The sequence below is a fragment of the Pseudoliparis swirei genome, chromosome 4 (genome assembly GCF_029220125.1).
Source record: "Pseudoliparis swirei isolate HS2019 ecotype Mariana Trench chromosome 4, NWPU_hadal_v1, whole genome shotgun sequence".
NCBI classification, from domain to species: domain Eukaryota; kingdom Metazoa; phylum Chordata; class Actinopteri; order Perciformes; family Liparidae; genus Pseudoliparis; species Pseudoliparis swirei.
Window position 1 is genome coordinate 30,519,540 of NC_079391.1, and position 25,166 is coordinate 30,544,705.

General features: G+C 47.1%; 1 protein-coding gene across 4 annotated transcripts in view; it reads right to left on the reverse strand.

Moving 5' to 3' along the window:
* lrp4 (low density lipoprotein receptor-related protein 4) overlaps positions 1-15,488 on the reverse strand; it is an 81,763-nt gene extending 66,275 nt beyond the window's left edge. For all 4 annotated transcript variants that reach the window (XM_056412585.1, XM_056412584.1, XM_056412587.1 and 1 more), the window contains exon 1: positions 15,082-15,488. In XM_056412585.1, coding sequence (XP_056268560.1) covers positions 15,082-15,142 — 61 coding nt within the window. In that variant the 5' untranslated portion in view covers positions 15,143-15,488. The remainder of the gene's footprint in view (positions 1-15,081) is intronic.
* Positions 15,489-25,166: the final 9,678 nt, after the last annotated feature.

Genomic DNA, 25,166 nt, shown 5'->3' on the forward strand with positions numbered 1-25,166 from the left:
TTCTTGAAGGTCGTTGAAAGCCAAATCTTAATCGAGTTCATATGAGATCGGACCAGATTCAGATTCGATAAGCAAGTTTTGATACGAAGAGGTTATCAAATGCCATTTGCTGGACTGATGAGACCAATGCGCCCGGTTTTCGAAAACATCCCAATTCTCAGGCCGAACCCCCCCCCCCCCGCCCCCCGCCCGATACCAGCGTACCGATTTACAAGGCACTATTAAATCAGCTCATCAGATAGAGAGCATCACTAAAGAGGTATCACACACACTAATCTAAATGAGTAGTACGTGTAGGCCCAGGTATTTAGTACCACCCGGCCCAGAGACAGCAGGAACAAAGCGTGTTGGACTCGGTCACATGGCGTCTCCCAGGCCGCCCTCATAAATCAATGCTCTCCGACTGAGGGGGACGGGGGATGGGGGGGAGAGTGCCAAAACTAAATCCAATTATAAAACGGGCTGGCACCACTCAGCCTGATGACGGTGTCTACCTGAACCTGCGCACCCCCCACCCCCCATCACTGCCGGGGGGTGCCAGCTTCAGCTATGGCAGCCGGGAGGTAGAAAAGCAGCCGAAGAAGGTGTGTGTGTGTGTGATTGTTTGGGAGTGTGTATTTGTTGCAATCGACGGCTCTAGCTGAGGGGTTTCTGGATGGTGATGGTGTTGGTGTGTGTGTGTGTGTGTGGCACACTGCCAGAGGCACATATCAGAGTAAAGCACTGCAGGCGCCAGGCGCCAGCTGAACCTTTTTTATACCAGCCCACTGCCGCAACTGCCGGGCAACTTGACTGCACCCTGGCACCTGTCTCACTTACACACACACACACACACACACACACAACATATCCAAATGCATGTCGCATGGAAGAGGTTCAGATTAAGCTGCTGGCACCTGTCAAGGTTTTAAACATGCATCTCTGTGTGAAAGTTTCGGAAGTGGACACTTCTGATATTCCAGAGACACGAGTGGTGACCTTTCCTTCCACGCTCCGGGACTCATCGCTCTGCTCGGCTCTCCCAAACGACACATTTAATAAGCTTTTCTTTTCTTTTTTTAAAGCAATCCACTTTTAAGTCCAACCATGACCGTAAACTCTGGCCTGAACGCGGACATCAGATTAATGCTTCTCCGCTGCAGGAGGGCAAAGAACAACAACTTGAAATATGCTTTTAGAGCCTCACACGCTGCTCTCTTAAGCCGGCCTCCCACGGCATCCCTATTAAATCAGCAATTTCAGAAGCGCCCGTGTCTTATGAACACTGTCCCTGCGTACCCATTGGCTGCCACGGTTACGCCAATCCATCGAGCGTCTACAGAGGCCCGCAGCAGGGGAGGTCGACTGGCATTGTGAGGGGGGTACTTGTGAGTGTACTGGTGGATGGGGAAGTTCCATTGGGTGTAAATTGTCCTTAAAAAACAGGAACAATTACATATCCAACAGTACACTGGGTGGCAAGAGAGAGCGGATTGAAACATATCTCAATGGGCTTCGACCTAATTTCCACCTGACAATGTGATGGATCTCATATACCAACTGTGTACTGGTGTTGCTGGGTTGTATTGGTAGCAGGCATTCAGATACCTTTTAAATAAGCACAATCAAATCTGACTTCGACATCTCAATCCCTTTGATTTTATCAAGGTCAACTATGCATTCCTTGATTGGGTTTCTATTCATTTGGATTATCAGATGGTCAATAGATTTGAACTAAGAGATACATTACAGGCTCTCGCTTTCTACTTCAGCAAAGTGTCTGTCTCTCATGGAAACGCCGTATGAAGGACACTGAAACCGCCAAACTGCCAGGGATCGTGAAGCTGGTCAGCGTGCAAACTGGCCTGAGTGTTTCAATAGACCAGTCCAACCCCAGTTTTTCAATAGTCCAGTCCAACCCCAGTGTTTCAATAGTCCAGTCCAACCCTAGTATTTCAATAGTCCAGTCCAACCCCAGTGTGCTGTTCCAGCCACACGGTGCTGGGTCCAGGCCTGGCTCTGATTTAGCCGTGCCCCAGATTTTGTTTTCCCTCCCAGGCGAACACCTGGAGAGGATCTGTAAGCAGCACCAGGTCTGGACAAAGAAAGAAGAAAAAAAAACAGAAAAAAAGCTGTCCCCAGTCCCCTTCATAACTTCGGAGAAACACACACTCAGCGTCTGCCACCGATGAGAGAGCCTCGGGGCGGCCCGACGCCCGAGACGCTCCGTCTTTGTCCGATCCGAGCGAGAGTGCATTTTCTGTGACACGACAGATTGTTGTTGCTGGCAGATTGAGGTGTTCAACATGCTCCAATGCGACCAACATCGCACCGTTCCACAGATACAGGGTTCTTACACATTTTGACCAATGGATTTCCAGGACTTTAAACCAAATTTCCATGACCAAACTGAAATCTCGGTCTAAACATGAAAACTGTAGAAAATGTTGCGTATTGAGAGCTATCGCTGGCTTATATTTTGAGCGTCTTTCTTTAAAAAAAATATTAATTATTTCAAACTCGGCGTAAATGATTTAAACAAATTTCCATGACTTTTCCAAAACTTTTATGATTTAAGTTTTTGCCATGACTTTTCCAGGCCTGGAAACGACCATTTTAAAATTCCATGACTTTTCCAGGTTTTCCATGACCGTACGAACCCTGCAGATAGAAATGCGGCCGCACTGCATCGATTAGCTTCAGGAAACCCACAGAGCCCGTGAACGACTTGCTCCCGATCCAGAGGGCCCGTCGTTAGCTCTCCCCAAAAGGAGCTTGTGGCGTCCCTGCCATCTGTGATAGAAAGCGAACACTTGAGTCCAAGGACTACCATTAAAACGCCATGTATTCACACACAAATATATATATATATATAACAAAAGAAGTGGATCAAGCCTTTGAGAGAACCCATTTTGGGCCAGGACTTTGATTTAGAGCGCGCTCTCTAAAATAAATGTGGGCCAAGTGGAAACGAGGACGCCGTGAGACGACGGACAGTCTCCTGATGGCCGATACAATAACTTAAGTAGGCGCCTCTCAGAATAGACGCCCCGCGGATCAACCGCCGAGCAACAAAAGTGGAAAAATCACGCTGACCCAATTAGTGCCGACTCTCGGCAGAGTATTGTTGCGGCCCGCTTAAGTTCACTTCGGCCCCGGCAGATGGTTCCCCTGGTTGTGGTTTGCGAGTCTTGTTGTTGTTATTAAAGTTTCTCTAGTTTTGCCTCAAGGCCCCTGGGAGCGGCTACCAGCACCCTCAGGCAAAGGCACCGCTCTACCAATCATTTCTTCATCCTCCATCGAGCAAATCTCCAACTACTCAGACATTCTACATGCCCGCTGAAATACAATCCACAAAAACATATTTTGTATTTGTTTTGGAAAAATGATGGCCGAGCAGCGGACATGAAAGCCCCCGTATACTGGACATTCACTAAAGCACTGAACACAACGTGATGGCACAAAAAGATCAATCGCAAATGGCAGAAATCCACAATTGGGATAAACAGGGTTCTTACACATTTGGACCAATGGATTTCCATGACTTTTAAGCAAATTTCCATGACCAAACTGAAATCTCGGTATAAACATGAACAATGTAGAACATTGTGCGTATTGAGAGCGTAGGCCGGCTTATATTTTGAGCGTCTTTCTTTAAAAAACATATCACTTATTTCAAACTCGGTGTATATGAACAAGTGATTATAACACATTTCCATGACTTTTCCAGGCCTGGAAATGACCACTTTAAAATTCCATGACTTTCCCAGGTTTTCCATGACCGTACGAACCCTGGATAAAGATTAAATCGGACGCATCTGTTGGGGGGAAAGGTTTTCCTGCAGCTATAAAAGCAAGTACAGCGCGAGATTCGAAATAATCTAAATCTCGAAACCGCTGTTTACGCCGACATTTGAGACGGCCCCTTGTTGTAATCACAGCATTCTGGATCGTTTGTGTTGATGACAGGGAAGTCCAATGGGAGTCAAACATCTGTGTACAACCAACGCAGATAAACAACCGTCTGACAACACGCCGTTTGTTTGTCTCGCTGAGATCCGGCGCTGCGAGGTCACAACGTCCCGGACCGGTCCGCTACGTTGCTACAGGACCACAATCTAATCTCTTCAATTAATACATTTCTCTGTCACGAAAGAAACCAAATTGAGCCTAAACCGTGCCCCCACAATGCACTGCTTCGTTCACGGCTGTGTCTCATATCACGTTGTCATTTTGACAGCCGCAATTAGAGAGCTACTTTTTTAAAATCTGCCAGACATTTTCATCACGACAAATTCCGATGTAGCCAGTTGGCATCCGATAAAACCAACTCGACTCAAATTCCCATCCAAGCGATGTCTTAAGATTTTGAGTTTTACCGCCTGCCAGGAAGAAAAAAAAGAAAGTGGAACGGAGAAAAGAAAAAGCAAGAAATCGCGAGTGACTTAATTGCGGCACCCGTCCATTCAGTGAATGGTTTTTAACTCTATTTAATGCACAGGAATCATTTAACGACACCGTCTGCCAGGCCCATTATAAACCCCGGCCGTAAAAAAACTATCGCGTCCCGCTTTTATGGCACCGACTCTCAATCACCGCACCGTAAACAGTGGACCGGGCCGGCCCTCATCGGGCCGAAAGGCGCCGTTATGAAACACCGGAGTGGGAGTTGTCGTATTATACGTCGCTGCCTGCGCGGGGCCGACTCTTTAATCAGTCACTGTAATTGCCGGGATGGACTTTGAACCACAGACATATTTGTCTCCGCTTTTCATCCCGCGGCTAAACAACTGAGAAAAGTGGATAAGGGGGGGGGGGGTGGGAAACAACCCGGGGGCCCCGCGGAGCCCTCCCTCCCCCCCCCCACGATTCACGAAGCAGCCAAGCATGGCGGAGCGACGAAGGGGGTCACAAAACAGAAGAAAGAGCTTTCTGGACGGAGAGAGAGAGAGGCGAGGAATGGAGGGGGTGGAGCGGCTCAGACGAGAGGGAAGAAGGGAGCGTAGAGGCGGACGGACGGAGGGGACATGATGACACACAACTCCCCAGTGGCAGATTGAGTGCTTCTAAGAGCCCAAACAGGGGCCCTCCCCTGAATACTAACAGTGCTACAGAGACGCAACTCCAAAGCCCCTCCTTTGAGGCCCCTGCGATATACGGGGCTTTCAAGCGCTTGTGCGAGAGTCCGTCTAATTGGAAGTCGAGGCGATACAAGGAGGGGGTTGGGGGGGGGAGCTAAGGAGAAGAAGAGGCGAGGAGGGGGTGCTTGATTTAAGAGGCCATTGTTTTAACAAGCACATTCTGCCTCCCCCTCCTTTCTCCCCGCGGCCTCCCCCTTCAGATGCCCACACTCCACAGAGTCAAAAGGCGGCGTTTAGCCCCTGTGAACGAAGAGGGGCCGGGCTTGTTTTGACACTTTGTCCTCCTTGGCTTCTGTGGAGAGAGAGAGAAAAGGCCCCCGGCTTTCTATGGGCCACTCCAGTTCATTAGGGAGCGCAGCGCTTTCAGCCGCATCCCCATTCCCGCTCCCGGGCCTCAAAGGGGGGGGGGGGGGGGGGCTCCGAAGCCCTCTGTTGTCTGTACAATACTTCTTTTTTTAAAGACCCTCAGCGCCTTCATCACGGGCCGAGTCGAGGCCCGTCGGGTACGGGCGCAGTGAAAAGATGAAGAAACAAAAACGAGGGTTACAAGAAAGAGGGGGGGGAGGAGAAAATGTAAACGAAGCAGAAGCACTAGAAACATGTGGCGGGGGAGGAACATGCCCCCCCCACACAGGTGCTTCACCTGCATCAATCGCTGGTCCTCTCAGGACGAGCATTGTGTGTTTGTGTGCGTGTGTGTGTGTTTGTGTGTGTGTTGAGATTCGGGTTTCAGCTCTCACGCGGTGACATCCCTGTGCGTCAGTATGAAAAAGTGAGCGATGTCACTCTAGAAGGGCAAAGGCACTCTGAGATCATTTGTGCCCCAAGGAAATGTGTGTGTGTGTAGATGAGCTACACCGGGAGATAATTACCGTGAGAGAGTGAACGTAGGGCGATCGTATACCTCAGTTACGGGCGATCGGCTCACTAGAAATACTTTTTTTCGTTTTTTTAAAGCTACGATATTTGTTTTTGTGCCAATTTAAACGATCTGCCTCTAAAGAAAGAGGAATAACTGTGTGTAGAGCCCGAATATGATCGCATCCAACCGTGAACTAAAGAGTCGTTGATTGTTGGAAAGGGGGAGGGGCAATAGTAAACAAATATTTTTTTGCAAAATGCCGAGCACGGCGATACGATCGCCACGTCTTCGAATCCTCGGCGGTTGCGAGTATCTGTGTTTTTGCAGTCGGTGCTGAAACAAACGCCCCGAACAGCTGACGGACACCGAAGCCTCCGGAAGGTTTGACGACACATTAAAATCAGGTATTTACGAGCGTGTCTGAGATTCGGTCTCGGCCCACAGGTGCGGCGTCGGGCCTCCTGCCGGTTTCGGACGGCTACATCGGATACGGAGCAGGTGCTCCCTCGCCGTTGTAGAGCCCCGGGGAGGGAAAGGCAACGCCGCGCCCCCCCCCCCGCCCTCAGTCAGCTAAACATGGGGTCTGGAAAAGAAGTAACTACAGCGAGACGACAGGATTCACTCATTTGTCATTATTGTAGGGCCAAGTTAAATGTGTGTGTGTGTGTGTGTGTTGCAGTCAAATCATATCGCACACTAATCTTATCTGAAGCTTGCGATGGAGGCTGTGTGTGTGTGTGTGTGTGTGGGGGGGGAGGTAGGTGTGTGTGTGTGTGTGTTCCCTGTACAAATGGCTGAATAGGCTGTGTGTGCATAGGGGTATGTCGAGAGAGGTGAGCAGCTTTTGGAGGTGAGCTATGAGACAGCTGCAGCCCCCCCCCCCCACACCAACATCTGCAGGACCACCACTGGTGATCAGAGAGGGTGGGCAGGACGGTGAGAGATGGTGATCAGAAGCCACCTGGGAGAGTGTAAGGTCGCTGAGCACGAGCGAGAGAGATCAGATCAGGAAAATAGTAATGGGAAGAAAGACGTGAAAAAACATGTCGCTAAAAAAGAAGAAAACAGGACAAACTTTATTTAACCCTTGTGTTGCCTTAGGGTCATTTTGACCCGAATCAATATTACACCCTCCCCCCGCCTTAGGATTAATTTGACCCCATTCAATGTTTAATGTCGGTGTTCTTTCGGTAGTCAACAAACAAACATAAAGTGCCTCACACTTAAACTTGGAAAACAATATTAATTCTAATAATTTTCTGGAGGTTTTAATTGCTAGCGTCAAATTGAACCCAAAGGGTAAAATATGTTAGTAAATATAAAGGTAACAGGAGGGTGAAACATTGAATCGGGTCAAAATGACCCAAAGGCGGGGGGAGGGTGTAATATTGATTCGGGTCAAAATGACCCTAAGGCAACACAAGGGTTAAGTGTCTCAGGTGAGTTTGACTCCAGCGTTATCAAAGCGGTTACGACGACAGAGTCAATGGCAAAGAAGGAGCATTTCATGATTTTTTTTTTTTAGGAGATGTCGAAAACTCTTTGGAACTCGCTTTGCTACAGGAGACGTCTGACAGGTCCCCCCCCCCCCATGATTATAACCATTATGAATGAAGCTGAAAGGAGCTCGCTGCAAATGTTTTGAAGTCTACAGGCAGAGATCTTCATTGAGGAAGACGAGCCAAATGCTAATGGAGTGTGTGTGTGTGTGTGTGTGTGAGATGAATATTGTGCAGAGGAACAAAAGACGGAGTCACAGCTCTGACATCAATTAACACAAAAAGTATTGTGGCCATCCCCTCTGCAGAGCGGGCGGGCTGTTTGTGAGCTGTAGTAGAAAGTGTGTGCACACACACACACACACACGTCATGACCTCGGTGCCACGTCCAGTTAGCAAAGAAGCCAGTCCGTCTCTGTCGTTATTTTCGTTATTAGTTTTCTTGAACCAACAATACTCACCAGTGAGCACGGGTTTATTATTTTCAGCAGCGGATGAACATTTGGTCCTCTAGTGAGTTTGTGAAAAGGAGGTTTTTCTCCCCATCCAAAAAACGCAAGACGCGTGTAATAAGTAAATGATCCAGGGCCGGTGTAACGTCACAGCACTTGTTGCGTAACCTAGAAGTCCGTAGTGGTTTAGAAAACAGAATCTAAAACGTCATATCGCGATCAGCGTCGGAAATACATGAGGACAAAGGGCAAAAATGCCCCTAAGAATTATAATTTTGCCCCCGATATCTCCAGGAGGGGCAAAACATGCCCCCATAATTTAGATAATTTGATAGTTTTAGTTTTTTGTTGTGTGTGTCCTTTTCTGTATTGCCTGTAGGTAGGTACACACACACTAAATCTATAAATATAATTTTGTAATTCTAAAAAACTAAGAAATAAGTTATATAATTGTTAATAGTAGTTTGAAAAAAATCTAACAACAATAAATAACCACAAATAAATAAGAATACAATATGATTGTCTGTTAAAAAATAATCTAATAAAACACGTTTAATCTGTAGACTTCTGTCTTATAGTCTTCTTATTGCCATCTTTTTGACAATTGCTCATATACTGTAAGCCTAAATAAGTATAATTAGAATTTTTGAATACAGGTTAAATGTTATTTAAGTTTCAAACGTGCCGGCAATATTTTTTTTGATTTAATAGAAATGTTTTTAATATGTACATATCCTTTTGTTTCTTACACAAACTAGTAAGATGACATATTTGTACAGCACATCCCATAACTGCTGCAACAAGAACAAACATAAAAACAGGTTGTACCCGTCGTTGAGCGACGCTCGCCCAATGGAGGGATATTGATGATTAATCGCCGTCTATATCGGACATAAAGCCGCCATTCATTACCCCAAAAAACACGACAAAGGGGACGACTGTCCTGCGCTGAAAAAACTGTTTCCGATGTTTCTGAGACAAAAGTGATCCCCAAACCATATGTTTGGCCTTCTGTGCAGTTACGGCCATGAGACACGCCGAGAAATACGGCTTCGCAAACTCCCGCAGCAGGTTAACGGCTTCTTGCTGTCGTTACGAGACAACACTCGAGAATAAATGGCTTCATTTTATTTACTTTAGGAAAATAATCCACCAAATGTCGCAATCACGTCACGCCGATGTCTCAAAGCCAAAACGTTCCCCAGAACCCGCCTCGCTAACCACGCTTTGTGGGCGTGACCTTGTTGTTGTTGTTGTTGTTTGCCATTCCATCACCACTCACATCTTTTACAACCACTGCAAGGTCAGTTTGTTTCACCCCCCGCCCCAAAAAAAACAACCATGGCGCTTGTCTAACCAGCATCTCTTCAGACACTCTTCCCCCCTACGTCACGGCAAGAGAGTGAGAGAGAGTGAGAGAGATGAGTGAGTGAGTGAGAGAGATGAGTGAGAGAGAGTGAGAGAGAGAGAGTGAGAGAGTGAGAGAGAGAGTTGAGTGAGTGAGAGAGAGTGAGAGAGAGAGAGAGATGAGTGAGTGAGAGAGATGAGTGAGTGAGAGAGAGTGAGATGAGTGAGTAAGAGAGTTGAGTGAGTGAGAGAGAGTGAGATAGAGTGAGAGAGATGAGTGAGTGAGAGAGAGTGAGATAGAGTGAGAGAGAGATGAGTGAGTGAGAGAGAGTGAGATAGAGTGAGAGAGATGAGTGAGTGAGAGAGAGTGAGATAGAGTGAGAGAGATGAGTGAGAGAGAGAGAGATAGAGTGAGAGAGAATGAGAGAGAGAGATGAGTGAGTGAGAGAGATGAGTGAGTGAGAGAGAGTGAGATAGAGTGAGAGAGAATGAGAGAGAGAGATGAGTGAGTGAGAGAGATGAGTGAGAGAGAGATGAGTGAGTGAGAGAGAGAGTGAGAGAGAGATGAGTGAGTGAGAGAGAGTGAGATAGAGTGAGAGAGAGTGAGAGAGAGAGATGAGTGAGTGAGATAGAGTGAGATAGTGAGAGAGAGAGAGTGAGAGTGAGAGGGGTAAACAGATGAATTACTATGGATCTGTAAGAGTGTGTGCCCCCCCCCCCCCTGTTGTGCTCAGACAGCGTCTCCAGCTCTGCTCATCCGTCTGTCCTCCACAGCCGACCCCCGCTGAGACGGACAACCACAGTTCATTACAGTCGCTCTCCAATAATCTGCAGCCCCCGAGGAACTCGCACGCTACACGGCCTGGAAAGAAAAGAAACGACGAACGTCCCTCGTGACGCTGAACCGGTGACGTGACGTGACGTGACGTGACGTGACGGGGCATTTGGGGAAGTTATTTGTGCTCCCTGAGGATTTCAGAAAGAAACCTTTCCGAGATGTTTGTGAAAAAATGGCTGCTGTGACCAGCTGCAGACGTGAATGGACCGAGTCCACGCGGCACGCCGTCTCCCGGTCACACCCACACACCGATGACCAATTGGGAGCAATTTGGGGTTTAGTGTCTTGCTCAAGGTCACTCTGCCATGTGTTCAGGAGGGGGGGGGGGTGTCAGACCACCAAGCCAACGCTGCCTTGTGACCCACAGCTGCTCGTCAGATAAAACACCAACGGGCTCGTCTTGGACGGCTCATCTTCATCGGCCGTCCCTGTGCCAGATGTTAAAATGGATCTCAATTCTTTTGGCGTGTTTTTATTTTTGGGGGGCGGGGTCAAACATCAACGAGCTCAACTGCACTCACACAATTCCCCTCAAACATCAAGCCACTTAACTAAAACAAACCCACGTGGGTGGCGATCTCTCTGTGTGACCGCGGCAGTACGACAGAATAAAAACAGAGTTTTTCCACCTCGTGGGACCCGTCGAGGGTCGAGTTTGTTTGTTTGTTTGCGCTCAAAAGCGGACATCTACGACGTATATTTGAGCTGCGAACATAATTGAAAGGGGCCCCCGGGGGCCGTGGCATCGGGTTCTGAAATCAGAAACGACCCACGAAGACGTAAGCCCGCCTGGGGGTCTCTCGTACAGGGGGGGGGGGGGGGGACATTCGCCCACATGGGAATGTTGGAGGGGGGAGGGGGCTACGAATCAGGTGATCGGAGGGTTACCTCCACAGCTACCTCGGAGGTGCAACTCCATCCCCTCAGCAGAGACACACAAAGCACAGTGGGGGTGTCGGGTGACACCGACCGAACCAGACACCAACACAAACCCCTATACGCCCATCCAAACACGGCAGCTCGGCTCTCACGTCCGTTAATGAAACTCTCAACCCCCCCCCCACGCTTTAGCCTCGGCCAGAGCGTCACCAGTGGAAGGTGAGCGTACATGCCAAAACAATCAAACGCCGCCAGGAGCGCAGACAAAGGAGTCCCGTTCCACAGAGGCCCGTGAGCCGGGGCCACGTCCTCCAGAAACAAGCCCCTCTCTGTCGGGGTAGAGGGAAAAAAAAGTTAGCGTCGCCCGCAGAGCGGAATTTTGGCCCAAAAACAACCCGCGGCGAGCAATAAATCTGTCTGCAGGCTGAGTTATTCGGCAATATCAACAGCGCAACCCCGTTAATACCGACGCAATTACTCCGAGGGCACTTCATCAAATGGGCCGCTGGAGCGATTTGCTTTTTTGCGAGACAACTTCATCATTTAACGTTGCAATGCATGCTGGGTACGCAAAAAAAACACCTGCCGGTTTGTTGCGAAAAAAAGGCAGGAGGAGGAGGAGGATGTCAGGGGGGCTAACATATTAGAGGAGGAGCTAACAGGTGGCAGGGAAGGGCAAACAAAGGGCGGCAGCAACGTGCCCAACCAGAGACCCAACTTCCCCCAACTTCTATCCTTTACCTTCTTCTTCGAGACCAGGGGTGTCAAACTTATTTTCACCGTGGGCCACAGCAGCATCATGGCCGCCCTCTTAAAGGGCCGGAAACTCTTTAGAAGCTCCTCAAACATAATGTTAAATAACTCTCTTTGCATTTGATTATTATTTATTTGAGTGTAGACATATTGTAGAGAAGAAAATGTCTCTAATATTACAACATAAATCCATTTTATTTGAAACCTTCAAAATAAAAGCATGGGAAATGTTGCTTCAATTTCTTTAAGTTAAGCGGTCAAGGGCCACATAAAATGATGCGGAGGGCCGGATTTGGCCCGCGGGCCTCGTGTTTGACACCTGTGTTCTAGACGATCAAAAAAGGGAAGTTTCTCTCAAAATTACTTTTGCAGGATGAAGATCTCCATCGCTGACTTTGGTTTTGAAGTGTTCCGATACACACAAAAGGTTCCCGAGTGACACCCGAGTTTACAAACGCGTTGCTTCATTAAACAAAAGAGGCTTTTTTAATGTCTCTTGAGATTAATTGGATGTTATTACTAGACGGCGGCCCAGTCAACATTAAAACAGCTCATTAAAACGTGACATTTACGCTGTTACCCCCCCGAAGGTTCACGTTTTACATCACAAGCGTGCTAAAAAAGGCGCCCTCTAATCCCTCAACGGCCTTTTAGAAAACTTTCAGCATCTCAAATGAGAGCGGGCACTTCTTTTGTTCGCTTTAAAGCATTTTTAAAGTTGCATTTTAACACCTTTATTGTTGTTTGGGTCTTCTAACAAACCAGCAGCAGCCTTGAGTTCTGGGAAACTGCGATGGGAATGTTTTAATGATGTAAATAATTGCAGCCCACCTCTTTTTTTTGTATTTCCCTGTCAACATCCGCTTGCTTTTCCTCCCCACTCGAGGAAGGCGGTTTTTTTGGACAGTTGCCAAGAAGAAAGATCACCGTGCGAGTTAAATATATGTCCCGCCATCCTCAATCTCCATTGGGCTTTTTGGGGGGATTCATCATGCTTTACTGGAAGTGCAGCGACGCCATCGGGGGGGTAATGACACCAGAGGTTCGGACTTGACCTGCGCGTCCAATTGATGGCCGATCAGAAAACGAGTGTAAGTGAGCGGTGAGCCGTCACCCTGTCCCCGGGCGGCATCATTAAACCGTATAGCACACTCCCCAAAACGCCATTAAACCAACTCGGCCTATTACTGCAAGGCCACTACACTGAGCTGAGAAAGCATCTTGACCTCAGACACACACACACAGGACTCTTTCAAACACACACACAGTGATAAATCGTAGCCCTTTGTCATCTACTGTCAGCTGCGCCCGCCGGCTGGTCTTTTTAATGCCATTCACAGTAGACGGCTTAGTCATGACAGCCTTTACAACTTAAATCCTCTTTCCGTGAACCCATCATATAAACGTCTGGATAATTTATTTCGCATAATACGACAGAGTCGAGAGAATGAACAGCGGATGCGTCGGAGGAGGAGCGCGGCGTCGCTCGGCCGAACGGTTGTGATAAAACGTTTCTTGACCCACTGGAATGTTTGTCTTTGAACATCAGATCCAACGCTCAGAGAGATAATACATGCATCCATGTGGGGACGCCATGCCGCCTGGAGCCCCCCCCCCCTCCCCCCAAACCACTGGATAGCTGTGGCATGAGATCCCGTCTTTAAGAGCCACCGGCCCTAAAATAATGTAATTAGTGCGAGTCTGCATGTCACTGTCGCATGAGGGTTTAAAACGCCATTCCAGATTTAAAAATCTGGAATCACACGATCACCCCGCTCAGATAAAGAGGGGGGGGGCGGGTGTTGATAACTATATCTGGAAGGATGAAAGAACCAACTATAAATAGGACGTGGATCATTGAAAAAGGGGGGAGGGAGGAGGAGGGCTTTGTTTTCAATTGGATAATGAATCCTATCTGGCTGACATTTCGGGGAGACGGTCTCCCGGCGACATTTAGGAGTCGTCACAACTAGAGCAACATCTTTCTTTCTGCTTTTAGGTCCAACCGGCCAATTACAGACGTTTCTACGAGCCCGTCAGGCGTAAATCCTTTTGTGCCGTGTCAGAGTGCACGGCTCCCGTGTGTGCGTGTGCGTGCGCACAACTGTGTGTGTTTAGAAATAGCTTACGTCGGGTCTTTGCATTCCAGCGGCTGTTCTAACATGTTGTAAATACAAGGCTTTAAGAGAAAACATAGAGGGAGGGATGGGATGGGGGGGGGGGAAATCACTCAGACCTTTTATAAGTGCTGCCGGGGGGCGGGATGGGGGGTGGGGGCAGGATGCAGGTTATCATAGATAAACAGCCTCAGTTCACCTGAACAATCACAGTCGAGAGCGGCACGCTTGGATTTCTTTTGGTTTAAAAATGGAAGAACTGAGAAATTAAAAAGGGTGCATCCACGTGCACACACACACACACACACACACACACACACACGCTGTGTTTCAAGCTGATGGATCATTTGCACAACAGGGAAAAGTGTAAAGTGCATTTTTTTCCAGAGTCACCGTATCAAACTTTATATCAGCTCATACCCCATTAATGGGCACTAAAAAAAATAAACATCCCACATTGTCTTTTCCCACATGGCTTCTGGACATCCCATTACACACACATGCCACAACTTCGACCCCCGTTCTAACTCATTTAGGATTTGGGGGTTTTGCTCCCCTTATCAGCCACAGCAGAGGGCGAAAATGCCTGATGGTTGAGATGTGACAGGACCCCAGGCTTCTGCACACAGCCCTCATATTGTAGTGCATACAACCTGACCTGCATGCAACAGCAAAAAAACACTACAATGAAATACCCATATACTTCCAACAGCACGCATACACATGCAAACAAAAAGCTATAATATAACAAGTATAAAAATATTTCAAATTTAAATGCAACATTTCCGTATGTCTAATCTTTTTTCTCATACTTTTTTTTACAAAACGATTAAATGTGAGTGGGAGCTCGTGCCGTTGCGTGTTGTCAAACACGATTTTTAAAAACGAACGAACCACCGCTCGAGACATTTCCCACTAGTTTCTATTTTAACCACACGCACTCTAATAAAATATATATATATATAAAGGGGGAAACTTGGCTGCTGGCCGTGTGAATTGCGAGAGTCGAACCGATATGGACGCAATAAAAACTACCACCACAAAAAAAAAATAAGAATTAAAAAAAAATACTATTAACAAACACAGGCGGTGCGAAAATACACCTTCGTTCAGCTCGTTCAAAACACGCTCACGTGCGGTTTCAACTCCACTTTGCAAGCGTTTTATTTAATTTTTTTATTCTTCTTCTTTTTCCTAAACGGACTTTTTCTTACCTGGACTCTGGCTGAGCAGCAAAGTTATCAGGGAGCCCCACAGCACCGCGGCCAGCTGCATCTTGTACCCCACTTTATCTCTCGTTCCCCCGGGCTTCCCTTTCCCTCTTGTTCTTGCTGTGCTTCTTCTTCTTCTTCTGCTGCTTCTTCTTGTGCTTCTTCTTCTTCTTCTTCTTCTTCTACTTCTTCTATTTCTGCTGCTGCTGCTCCTCACGGTTAAATATCAACGGGGTTCTGTTGCAAGTGGACGCTCCGGCTTTCACGCTAACCTCCGAACCATGACTGACTTTTCAGCCCCCTCTTTTTTCTCCTCTCGCCGACCCTCCTCCACCTCCTCCACCTCCTCCTCTCGTGTGTGATAACGCGACAAAACCGGGATTTAAATTTAAAAAAGTTAACTCTCTGAGTCGAACTGCCCGGCGACGGTCTCCAACATGTTGTGCTCCAGTTCCCGACGCTCGAGCGACCAAAAGGAGCTGTGGGTCGTACCAAACGCGAGATGGGGGGGGAGGCGAGTGTGTTGACCGCGGCGTGTTTTAGCTAACTTTACCGTTAATGAGCAACCGCGACGCATTGTTATCGCATTACGTGTTTTAAGTTGCAAAATAAACATTTAGATTCGGACATTTGTTGGTTTTTGACGTGGTGTTTTGTCCTCATCCGTCTCTACACACCCCTATCCCGCGATAAATGGACTCGTCCAAGAATTTCTGCTCTCGTTGTGTCATTTCTTAAATTACAATGTCTTCAGAAGAAGCCGCTGGTCAGCAAATCAAAGGATACACTCAAACAGCATCTGGAGGCAGGAGTAAATAGTTTGTGCTTCTCCCCACAGCGCGGAAAAAAATATGTATTTTCTCCCCCTCTCATTCTGCTGATCTTTCTTACACAATGTGGGTTAGAAGAAGAAGAAGAAGAAGAAGAAGAAGAAGAAGAAGAAGAAGAAGAAGAAGAAGAAGAAGAAGAAACTTTTCTGCTGTCACTGAAGTCAATGGAGGCAAATGACAGAGCAGTGGTTTTTGCAGTGGAGTGCAATGGCCATGAGATGAGGTCATTACGCGGCCATTATTCAGTGGCACAGATTTACAAAAAGTAGCTGCAGGGATATATTGTGGCTTATATTAAAATGTAATTAAGTCCAAAAAGGTTTCTGGGGACACATGTTTTGGGTTTTCTGTTACCCAAGGACGACAAGATGCTCCAACAGGAATTATATTGTGATATGTTATATAAGTGCGTACATGCAGTTTAGTCCAAAAAGTCCCTGTAAAGTCATTATTCACTATGACACACACAAACACACACACACACACACACACATTGTAAAACAATTCCCATAGCAATAAGACAGTGATTCCATTAACCATAAAATAACTGTTGAGTAAGTACAATGAAGTCATTGTACTTACTTGAGACTGGAAACACTCCTGTAGGAACCTCTTGTTGCCACTAGGAGCTTGAACAATGAGGAAATAATCTCACTGTAAGGGATCGCAGACACATCACCGGCTCCTATAAAATAATAATATTAATAATAATCGTGTTATAGCAACACAGCATACATTTTAAGTATGAAGCAAGAAATTAAGTACCGCTATAACCAAAACACATTTCAAGGCCTTCCGGGGCTCATGATTGGCCATGTGTGCGTTTACAGGGACTTTGACTCTCAATGTAAATACACAGGAATAGACAATTAAACACACAAAAAACACAGGTAAGCATTTTGATATTCTCAAATAGAGACATGATTCTCATATAGAGAATAGCCAATAATAAAGCACAAAACTACAGACAATAAAATGTAACGAAGTACTCTCTTACCCCCCCGTGCCAGCAGCACAGCATAATATACAGTCACGTACATACACCGGGACATTTTCAAGTCTAATTCGAGCCGTGATGTGACACTGATTTGTGAAAATGCTGACTCGGCAGTTAAAGTAAAAAAGAAATTGGGATTTATTTCTTCTTTTTCGTGTCAGTTCAACCTGACATTCGGAGAAAAAGGGCGACGATGTCCGTGACGTGTAATGGCCGTAACAGCCTGTGGGGTGAATGTGAATGAAGTATTTTCTGTAATGATCTGGGAGTGGCAGGGCTCCTATAATTGGCCGCTATCAATCGTAACAATGGGGTTAGTAATGGTCCTACTGGTATTACTACGCCATATTCATTTTTATTTGAATCATCACTCACCGGCACGTGCACTGCACCACAGTCTTCTTATTTATCTCTCTTCAGGGAGGGGGGGGGGTCAGGTCGGGGTGTGAGCTCCATCGTCTCTAAACAAGGTCATCGTCATTCGCCACACGCCTCCCCCGGGACGCTCTCCCCCCGTGGAGATCCCATTACTAAGGAAATGTCAGGATGCCATCGACAAAGACTTCAACGGAGTCTTGAGACGCCATCGGAGCCTGTTAGGATACTTCAGGGATTATAATAAGGGCGGGGCTTAATATTAAGGTCTTAGTTGATTGGGCAGCTGCATTTCACATGCATACAGTCCCAGATTTCCTTTCTAACCATCATCATCGACCCCCCCCCCCCCCACACACACACACACACACACATTTAATTATAACCTGTGTGATTAATGTTTCCACGGCGTGAGCCGGAAGCCACCGACGGCTTTTTCGTCCAGGTCCCAGACCTGTCCTGCACAATGAGGACGCACAATGAGGACGCACAAGGACACACAACGAGGACACATAATGAGGACACACAACGAGGACACACAACGAGGACTCACAACGAGGACTCACAATGAGGACACACAATGAGGACACACAAGGATGCACAACGAGGACACACAATGAGGACACACAATGAGGACAAACAAGGACACACAACAAGGATTAACAATGAGGACACACAACGAGGACACACAATGAGGACACACAATGAGGACAAACAAGGACACACAACGAGGACTAACAACGAGGACACACAATGAGGACACACAACGAGGACACACAATGAGGACACACAACGAGGACGTGCAACAAGGACACACAACGAGGACGTGCAACAAGGACACACAACAAGGACTAACAATGAGGACACACAATGAGGACACACAATGAGGACAAACAAGGACACACAACGAGGACTAACAATGAGGACACACAATGAGGACGCACAACGAGGACACACAATGAGGACTAACAACGAGGACACTCAACGAGGACGTGCAACAAGGACGTGCTACAAGGACGCACAACGAGGACGCACAACGAGGACAAACAAGGACACACAACGAGGACACACAACGAGGACACACAACGAGGACTCACAATGAGGACACACAAGGACACACAACGAGGACTCACAATGAGGACAAACAAGGACACACAATGAGGACGTGCAACAAGGACGTGCTACAAGGACGCACAACGAGGACACACAATGAGGACAAACAAGGACACACAACGAGGACTAACAACGAGGACACACAACGAGGACACACAACGAGGACACACAACGAGGACTCACAATGAGGACACACAAGGACACACAACAAGGACTCACAATGAGGACAAACAAGGACACACAACGAGGACGTGCTACAAGGACGCACAACGAGGACACACAATGAGGACAAACAAGGACACACAACGAGGACTAACAACGAGGACACACAACGAGGACACACAATGAGGACACACAATGAGGACACACAATGAGGACAAACAATGAGGACAAACAAGGACACACAATGAGGACGCACAACGAGGACACACAATGAGGACACACAACGAGGACTAACAACGAGGACACACAACGAGGACACACAATGAGGACAAACAATGAGGACAAACAAGGACACACAACGAGGACGCACAATGAGGACACACAATGAGGACACACAATGAGGACAAACAATGAGGACAAACAAGGACACACAACGAGGACGCACAACGAGGACACACAATGAGGACACACAACGAGGACACACAACGAGGACACACAACGAGGACACACAATGAGGACACACAACGAGGACTAACAACGAGGACACACAATGAGGACACACAATGAGGACAAACAAGGACACACAACGAGGAATAACAACGAGGACACACAATGAGGACGCACAACGAGGACGCACAACTTCTCCCTCAGTGGCTCAAAGGTCAGACCGCCGCTCCTCGGCCTTCTTTCGAAGACGCCTCTGGCCAGGGCAACATATGGCTGTCAGAAAAAACACTGTGTGTGTGTGTGTGTGTGCGTGTGCGTGCGTGTGATTGTGTGTGTGTGTGTGTGTGCGCGTGTGTGTGTGTGTGTGTGTGTTCCGAGGTGCTGGGGGAGCAGCTGTGGGCTTATCACTTCGGCTTCTGCTGATAAATAAAGAAGCTTGCTGGGAGACGAGCTGCCACACCGAAGATCAGGCAGGTGTTGGAATGTTTATTTTTATTTTCCGTACAGTATATGTTTGCATGTGTGTGTGTGTGTGTGCGTGCGTGCGTGTGTGTGTGTGTGTGTGTGTGTGTGTGTGTGTGAAACACAGATATGACCTTCCCTCCCTCTGCGCCACATGCTTATTTGCACATTCTTCCCCGAGATTACCGCAGGACGCGATTAATTTCCTTTCGTTCTCACACATCCACAGAAGTGAGTTGGCATTTGTCGGAGCTGGAAACCCTCGGTGACCCGTGGCCGCTGTCGTGGGGCGGTACCGCCGGTTCTGCCCGGTTTGAAACCACATAAAGGGACACACATTTTGCACCGTTTCACATTGTTGCCACTGGCCTGGTCGGGCCCTTCGCTGTGGAATTTGCATATTCTACCGGCGTTAACTTGTTTTATCCACAGTTTCTTTTCCTGTCGTCAAAAGAAAGGCAGGTTCGGTTATTTGTTGTCTCAATATGTCCCCGTAACTCATGTTGACTGAGGGAATTAATCAAGAGAGGAGGAGAGTCATTTTATATAGACTTCTATACAACCGGAGGAGTCGCCACCTAGTGGTCAATAGAGAGAATGCAGCTTTAACACATGAAGCATAGACTTCTATACAACCAGATGAGTTGGCCCCTGGTGGTCAGCTTTAATAAATGAAGCATAGACTTCTATACAACCAGATGAGTTGGCCCCTGGTGGTCAGAGAGAATGCAGCTTTAACACATGAAGCATAGACTTCTATACAACCAGAGGAGTCACCCCCTAGTGGTCAATAGAGAGAATGCAGCTTTAACAGATGAAGCTTAGACTTCTATACAACCAGAGGAGTCTCCCTCTAGTGGTCGATAGAGGGAATGCAGCTTCAACACATGAAGCGTACACTTCTATACAACCAGTGGTGTTGCCCCCCTGGTGGTCAGTAGAGAGAATGCAGCTGTAACACATAAAGCATAGACTTCTATACAACCAGATGAGTTGCCCCCTGGTGGTCATTGGAGAGAATGCAGCTGTAACACATAAAGCATAGACTTCTATACAACCAGATGAGTTGCCCCCTGGTGGTCAGTAGAGAGAATGCAGCTTTAACACCACACATAGACTTACTACAACTAGATGAGTTGCCCCCTGGTGGTCAGTAGAGAGAATGCAGCTTTAACACATGAAGCATAGACTTCGGTCTCTGTGTCAGCACCGCGGTTGCCGTGGCGACCGGTCCAGACCGTACCCCCTATGCGGGGCCAAGTTCTCAGACCGGCTTCCTACATTCCAGACAGACATTTGTTCTCATTAGAGATAAATTAATTCATCGCTGTGAACGACGTGTTGTATTTACTTTTATCTGCTGGGTGTAAAATCCCAGTTGTGAAAACTCTCGTCGCCGGTGCATTCAAGGACACTCTGACATCCACGTCACCTGTCGTACAGCATTGCATTCTCAGGCTATATTTGCCTGTTGTCAGGAGACCGAGCCGAGAAAATGAATAACATGAGCAAAGGTTCATGTCAATGTGGCTGTCTCATTAAAATGTAACTCAGCAGCTGTAGTTATTCATTCGTTAAAATAACCCCCAAAGGAGGTCTTTCATGTGCACTCATAGTTGGGGTTTGAAAGGATTAGAAAGTGCAGGTTTTTTCCAAAAGAAATGTGAATCATTAAATTAAAAAAAATCAGCTCAAGGCTACGTTGAAAAAATAAATAAATCCGATGATCCATTTCTGATCGAAATATTTTTCCGTTCCTTCAAAACAGGTAAAAAAAAAAAATCTTTTGAAGTATTTCTAACATGTTCTCAGAGAGTTCTACAAGAAGACAATGTGCCAGACAGCCATTACAGAGACACCGGGTCATTAATAACTCAACCTTTAATTAGCAATTGATAATTCAATTGAGGATAACGGATTAATTATTATTGTCTTTACATTTTAATTAATGCGTCAAATGAACGCGTGTAACATGAGAGGAGTCACGCAACGAGATGAACTCACGTGGGAGTCGTCACATCGCGTTGGCGTCTTGCTAGCAATTGCCTCATTTGATTGAGGATAGTCCCCACAGTGTGCGACCATGACTCACTCTTTAGCAGAGTGAGCGTTATATCACTCTGGATGAAGGCCAGATAATTGATCACATGATATTAGTCATGACAATATACAGTAACGTAGCGTGGCGTATGGCGGTGTGCCCGTCAGCTTCTGGTGTTCTTCTGCCCCCGAACAAGCCCCCCCCCCCCCCAAACCACAATTATATTAATCCAGCTTTGACTCATGGTTTTTAGCTAATTGGCTAAATTAAACATGCTGAACCACCAGAAGGGTTCTCTGGATATTATAATGCTGCCATCTCTCTCTCTCTCTCTGTCTATCTCTCTCTACCTCTACCTCTCTCTCTCTCTACCTCTACCTCTCTCTCTCTCTCTCTCTACCTCTACCTCTCTCTCTACCTCTACCTCTCTCTCTCTACCTCTACCTCTCCCTACCTCTCTCTCTACCTCTCTCTCTACCTCTCTCTCTACCTCTCTCTACCTCTCTCTATACCTACCTCTACCTCTCTCTCTCTACCTCTCTCTCTCTCTACCTCTACCTCTCTACCTCAGACCCTCTCTCCTCTCCTCTCTCAGACCTCTCTCTACCTCTCTCTCTACCTCTCTCTACCTCTACCTCTCTCTCTCTCTCTACCTCTCCACTCTCTCTACCTCTCTCTACCTCTACCTCTCTCTCTCTCTCTCTCTCTCTACCTCTCTACCTCTCTCTACCTCTCTCTCTCTCTACCTCTCCCTCTCTCTACCTCTACCTCTCTCTACCCCTCTCTCTCTCTCTACCTCTCTCTACCTCTCTCTACCTCTCTCTCTGCTTCTCTCTACCTCTCTCTCTCTCTCTCTCTCTCTCTCTCTCTTCTACCTCTCTCCTCTCTCCTCTACCTCTCTCTCTCCTCTCTCTCGCTCCTCTTTCTCCTCTCTCTATCTCTACCTCTCTCTACCTCTCTACCTACCTCTCTCTACCTCTCTACCTCTCTCCTCTCGCTCTCTCTACCTACCTCTACTTACCTCTCTCTCTCTCTACCTCTCTCTCTCTCTCTACCTCTACCTCTCTCTCTACCTCTACCTCTCTCTCTACCTCTACCTCTCTCTCTCTCTCTCTCTCTCTCTCTCTACCTCTCTCTACCTCTACCTCTCTCTATACCTACCTCTACTTCTCTCTCTCTCTCTCTCTACCTCTCTCTCTACCTCTCTCTCTCTACCTCTCTCTCTCTCTCTCTCTACCTCTCTACCTCTCTCTCTCTCTCTACCTCTCTCTACCTCTACCTCTACCTCTACCTCTCTCTCTACCTCTACCTCTCTCTCTCTCTCTCTCTCTCTCTCTCTCTCTCTCTCTGATCTCTACATATCTCCGACCACACCACCTACATATGTTAGCAGGAACCACCACACACACACACACACACACACACACACACACACACACACACACACACACACACACACACACACACACACACACACACACACACACACACACACACACACGGCGTGCGTCCTGCTGCGGTGCGGTTCTGTCCGGTGGCCCGTTCTAACTCCAGGGCTTCTTTCTGTGTCAGGTTTATTCTCGTGGCTCTCTCCGTGTTCTCCTCTCACAATGGGCTCGTTTACATTCGGCCAAAATCAAACACTCGAGCTGACATAGACGCGGGATTGTTTTTCTTTTCTTCCGGGGCCCTCGCTCTATGCCGGTGGACGTTCGAGGAGCGGATACTCGGGGCCCTGACCACGGGCTGGTCGTCGGGTCGCAGTGAGACGAGGCCTTCATTCTCACAAGCTGCCGTTATTTGAGATTTGGAGCACACAGCTCGTCCTTTGTGCGTCTTAAAAAGTCAAATACGGATGTTATTTGCAGCTCACGGTGCACTTTCATCTGCGCTATATTTCCCATGTGATCATATTTTCTAAATGAGGGCGACATCTGATTGGCTACAGATAGGTATATGCTGAAGAAAACACTTTTGCGAATCGCGCCACGGCAAGGGAGTCTCAAAAACCCACAAACAAATGTGTAGCGATCCAAAAACAAACAAATAGTAATTTATTTATGTGTGCATTGGAATGTATTTGCAAATCCCTTCTTTGTGCATTTGTAAATACAATATATTTGTGAATTATTCTGCGTGCATTTGTAAGTCAAATTTATTTGTAAATTCTTCTGTGTATATTTGTCAAATTTAATATATTTGTGAATTGTTCTGTGCACATTTGTGAGTATAATTTTTTAAATATATGATTTATTTGTAGAAATTACAAAACAAGACTTAAAGTACAATATACCTTACAAATAAGGAGTGAAAGGATAACATATCAGACAGCCACATGGTGAGGATACACATTACAGCCTTTCCCAAAACAAATATAGGAACCAGAGCAACCAAAACCCAACATCAACAACTGGCTGTGAAATGCTTGTAGTGACAGATAATATTTTAGAAGCATATGCTTATTATTACGATATAATTTATTTGTAATTCCTTCTCTGTGCGTTTGTAAATCCAATATATTTGTGAATTGTTCTTTGCGCATTTAAGAATCTTTGTGTTTGCATCTGTGAGTCTCTCTGTGTGCATTTGCAATTATTGAGACTGACCTGACCCCCGGAGCGCTATATTTCACATCATATTTTGAGATGTTTAGTCATATCCCACCACGTCAAACCAGACTGGTCCGGGGTCAACGACGATGACCTAATTAGAAGAAGAAGAAAAAATGTATGCGATGCCTCGAGGGTTCTCTCTTGTTCCCTAAATGTCCAAATTCACCAAAATCTACCTCTCCTTCACAGCGACCAACATATTGACCACCCGCTGATTTCTCTGGCAATCGAGCCGACCTTTCCACACGTAATCCGACCTTCAGCTTTATTTTCACGGTTCATTTTGGAGCTGACAAAAATATCGTGTCGTTTAGCCGCGAGCACCTGCCGCTTCCCTAAAAAGAAGACCGATGAGCAGCGGCGCTCGCACAGTTCCGACTCTCGCTGTGGGCCGACACGGGCGAGTTAAACCCGGATGGCTGACGGTCTCCGTACACACAGCGTCACTTTCACCTGTTGAGACAATCAGACTCCAGCTTTCAAGTTGAGATTTTCTCCGTCTCTCAACGCGAGCGGGAGCCGCCTTTACCGCCTCTCTTTAGACGTGTATGTACACAATCAGCACCTACACAAGAAAAGCACACACACACACACTTGTTCCCACAGGTGTACATGATTTGAAGGAATACGCGGGTTCACACGCTGGTAAACACACACACACACACACATTCCTCGGTGCAAAGTACACATGCAGCAAAAACACACCTATACAGACTTATGCACCTGGCAACTTAAAACCTCATTGAAAAAAAAAAAAGCCATCGGATCTTCCGTGACTCACAGAGACTCGGGCCGCCGCCGCTACCAGAGAGAGGGCCCCATCTCTGTTGGGCATCCGTCCCCAGAGGGCGTGCACCGAGGCCCCCGGGTTGAGGAGAGGTGAAGCCGGGGCCGCTCTGGGGGCCCTCTGGATGGCTCTCTGTTAAAGCCGCCGAGATGGGAACAAGAGGCCGAGAGCTTTGATGCGGCTTTGTGGGCACGAATTATCTCCGGGGGCGAGATTACGATTTTTTGAAAGTCGGATAAATTGCTGCTAATTATCCCGTCTC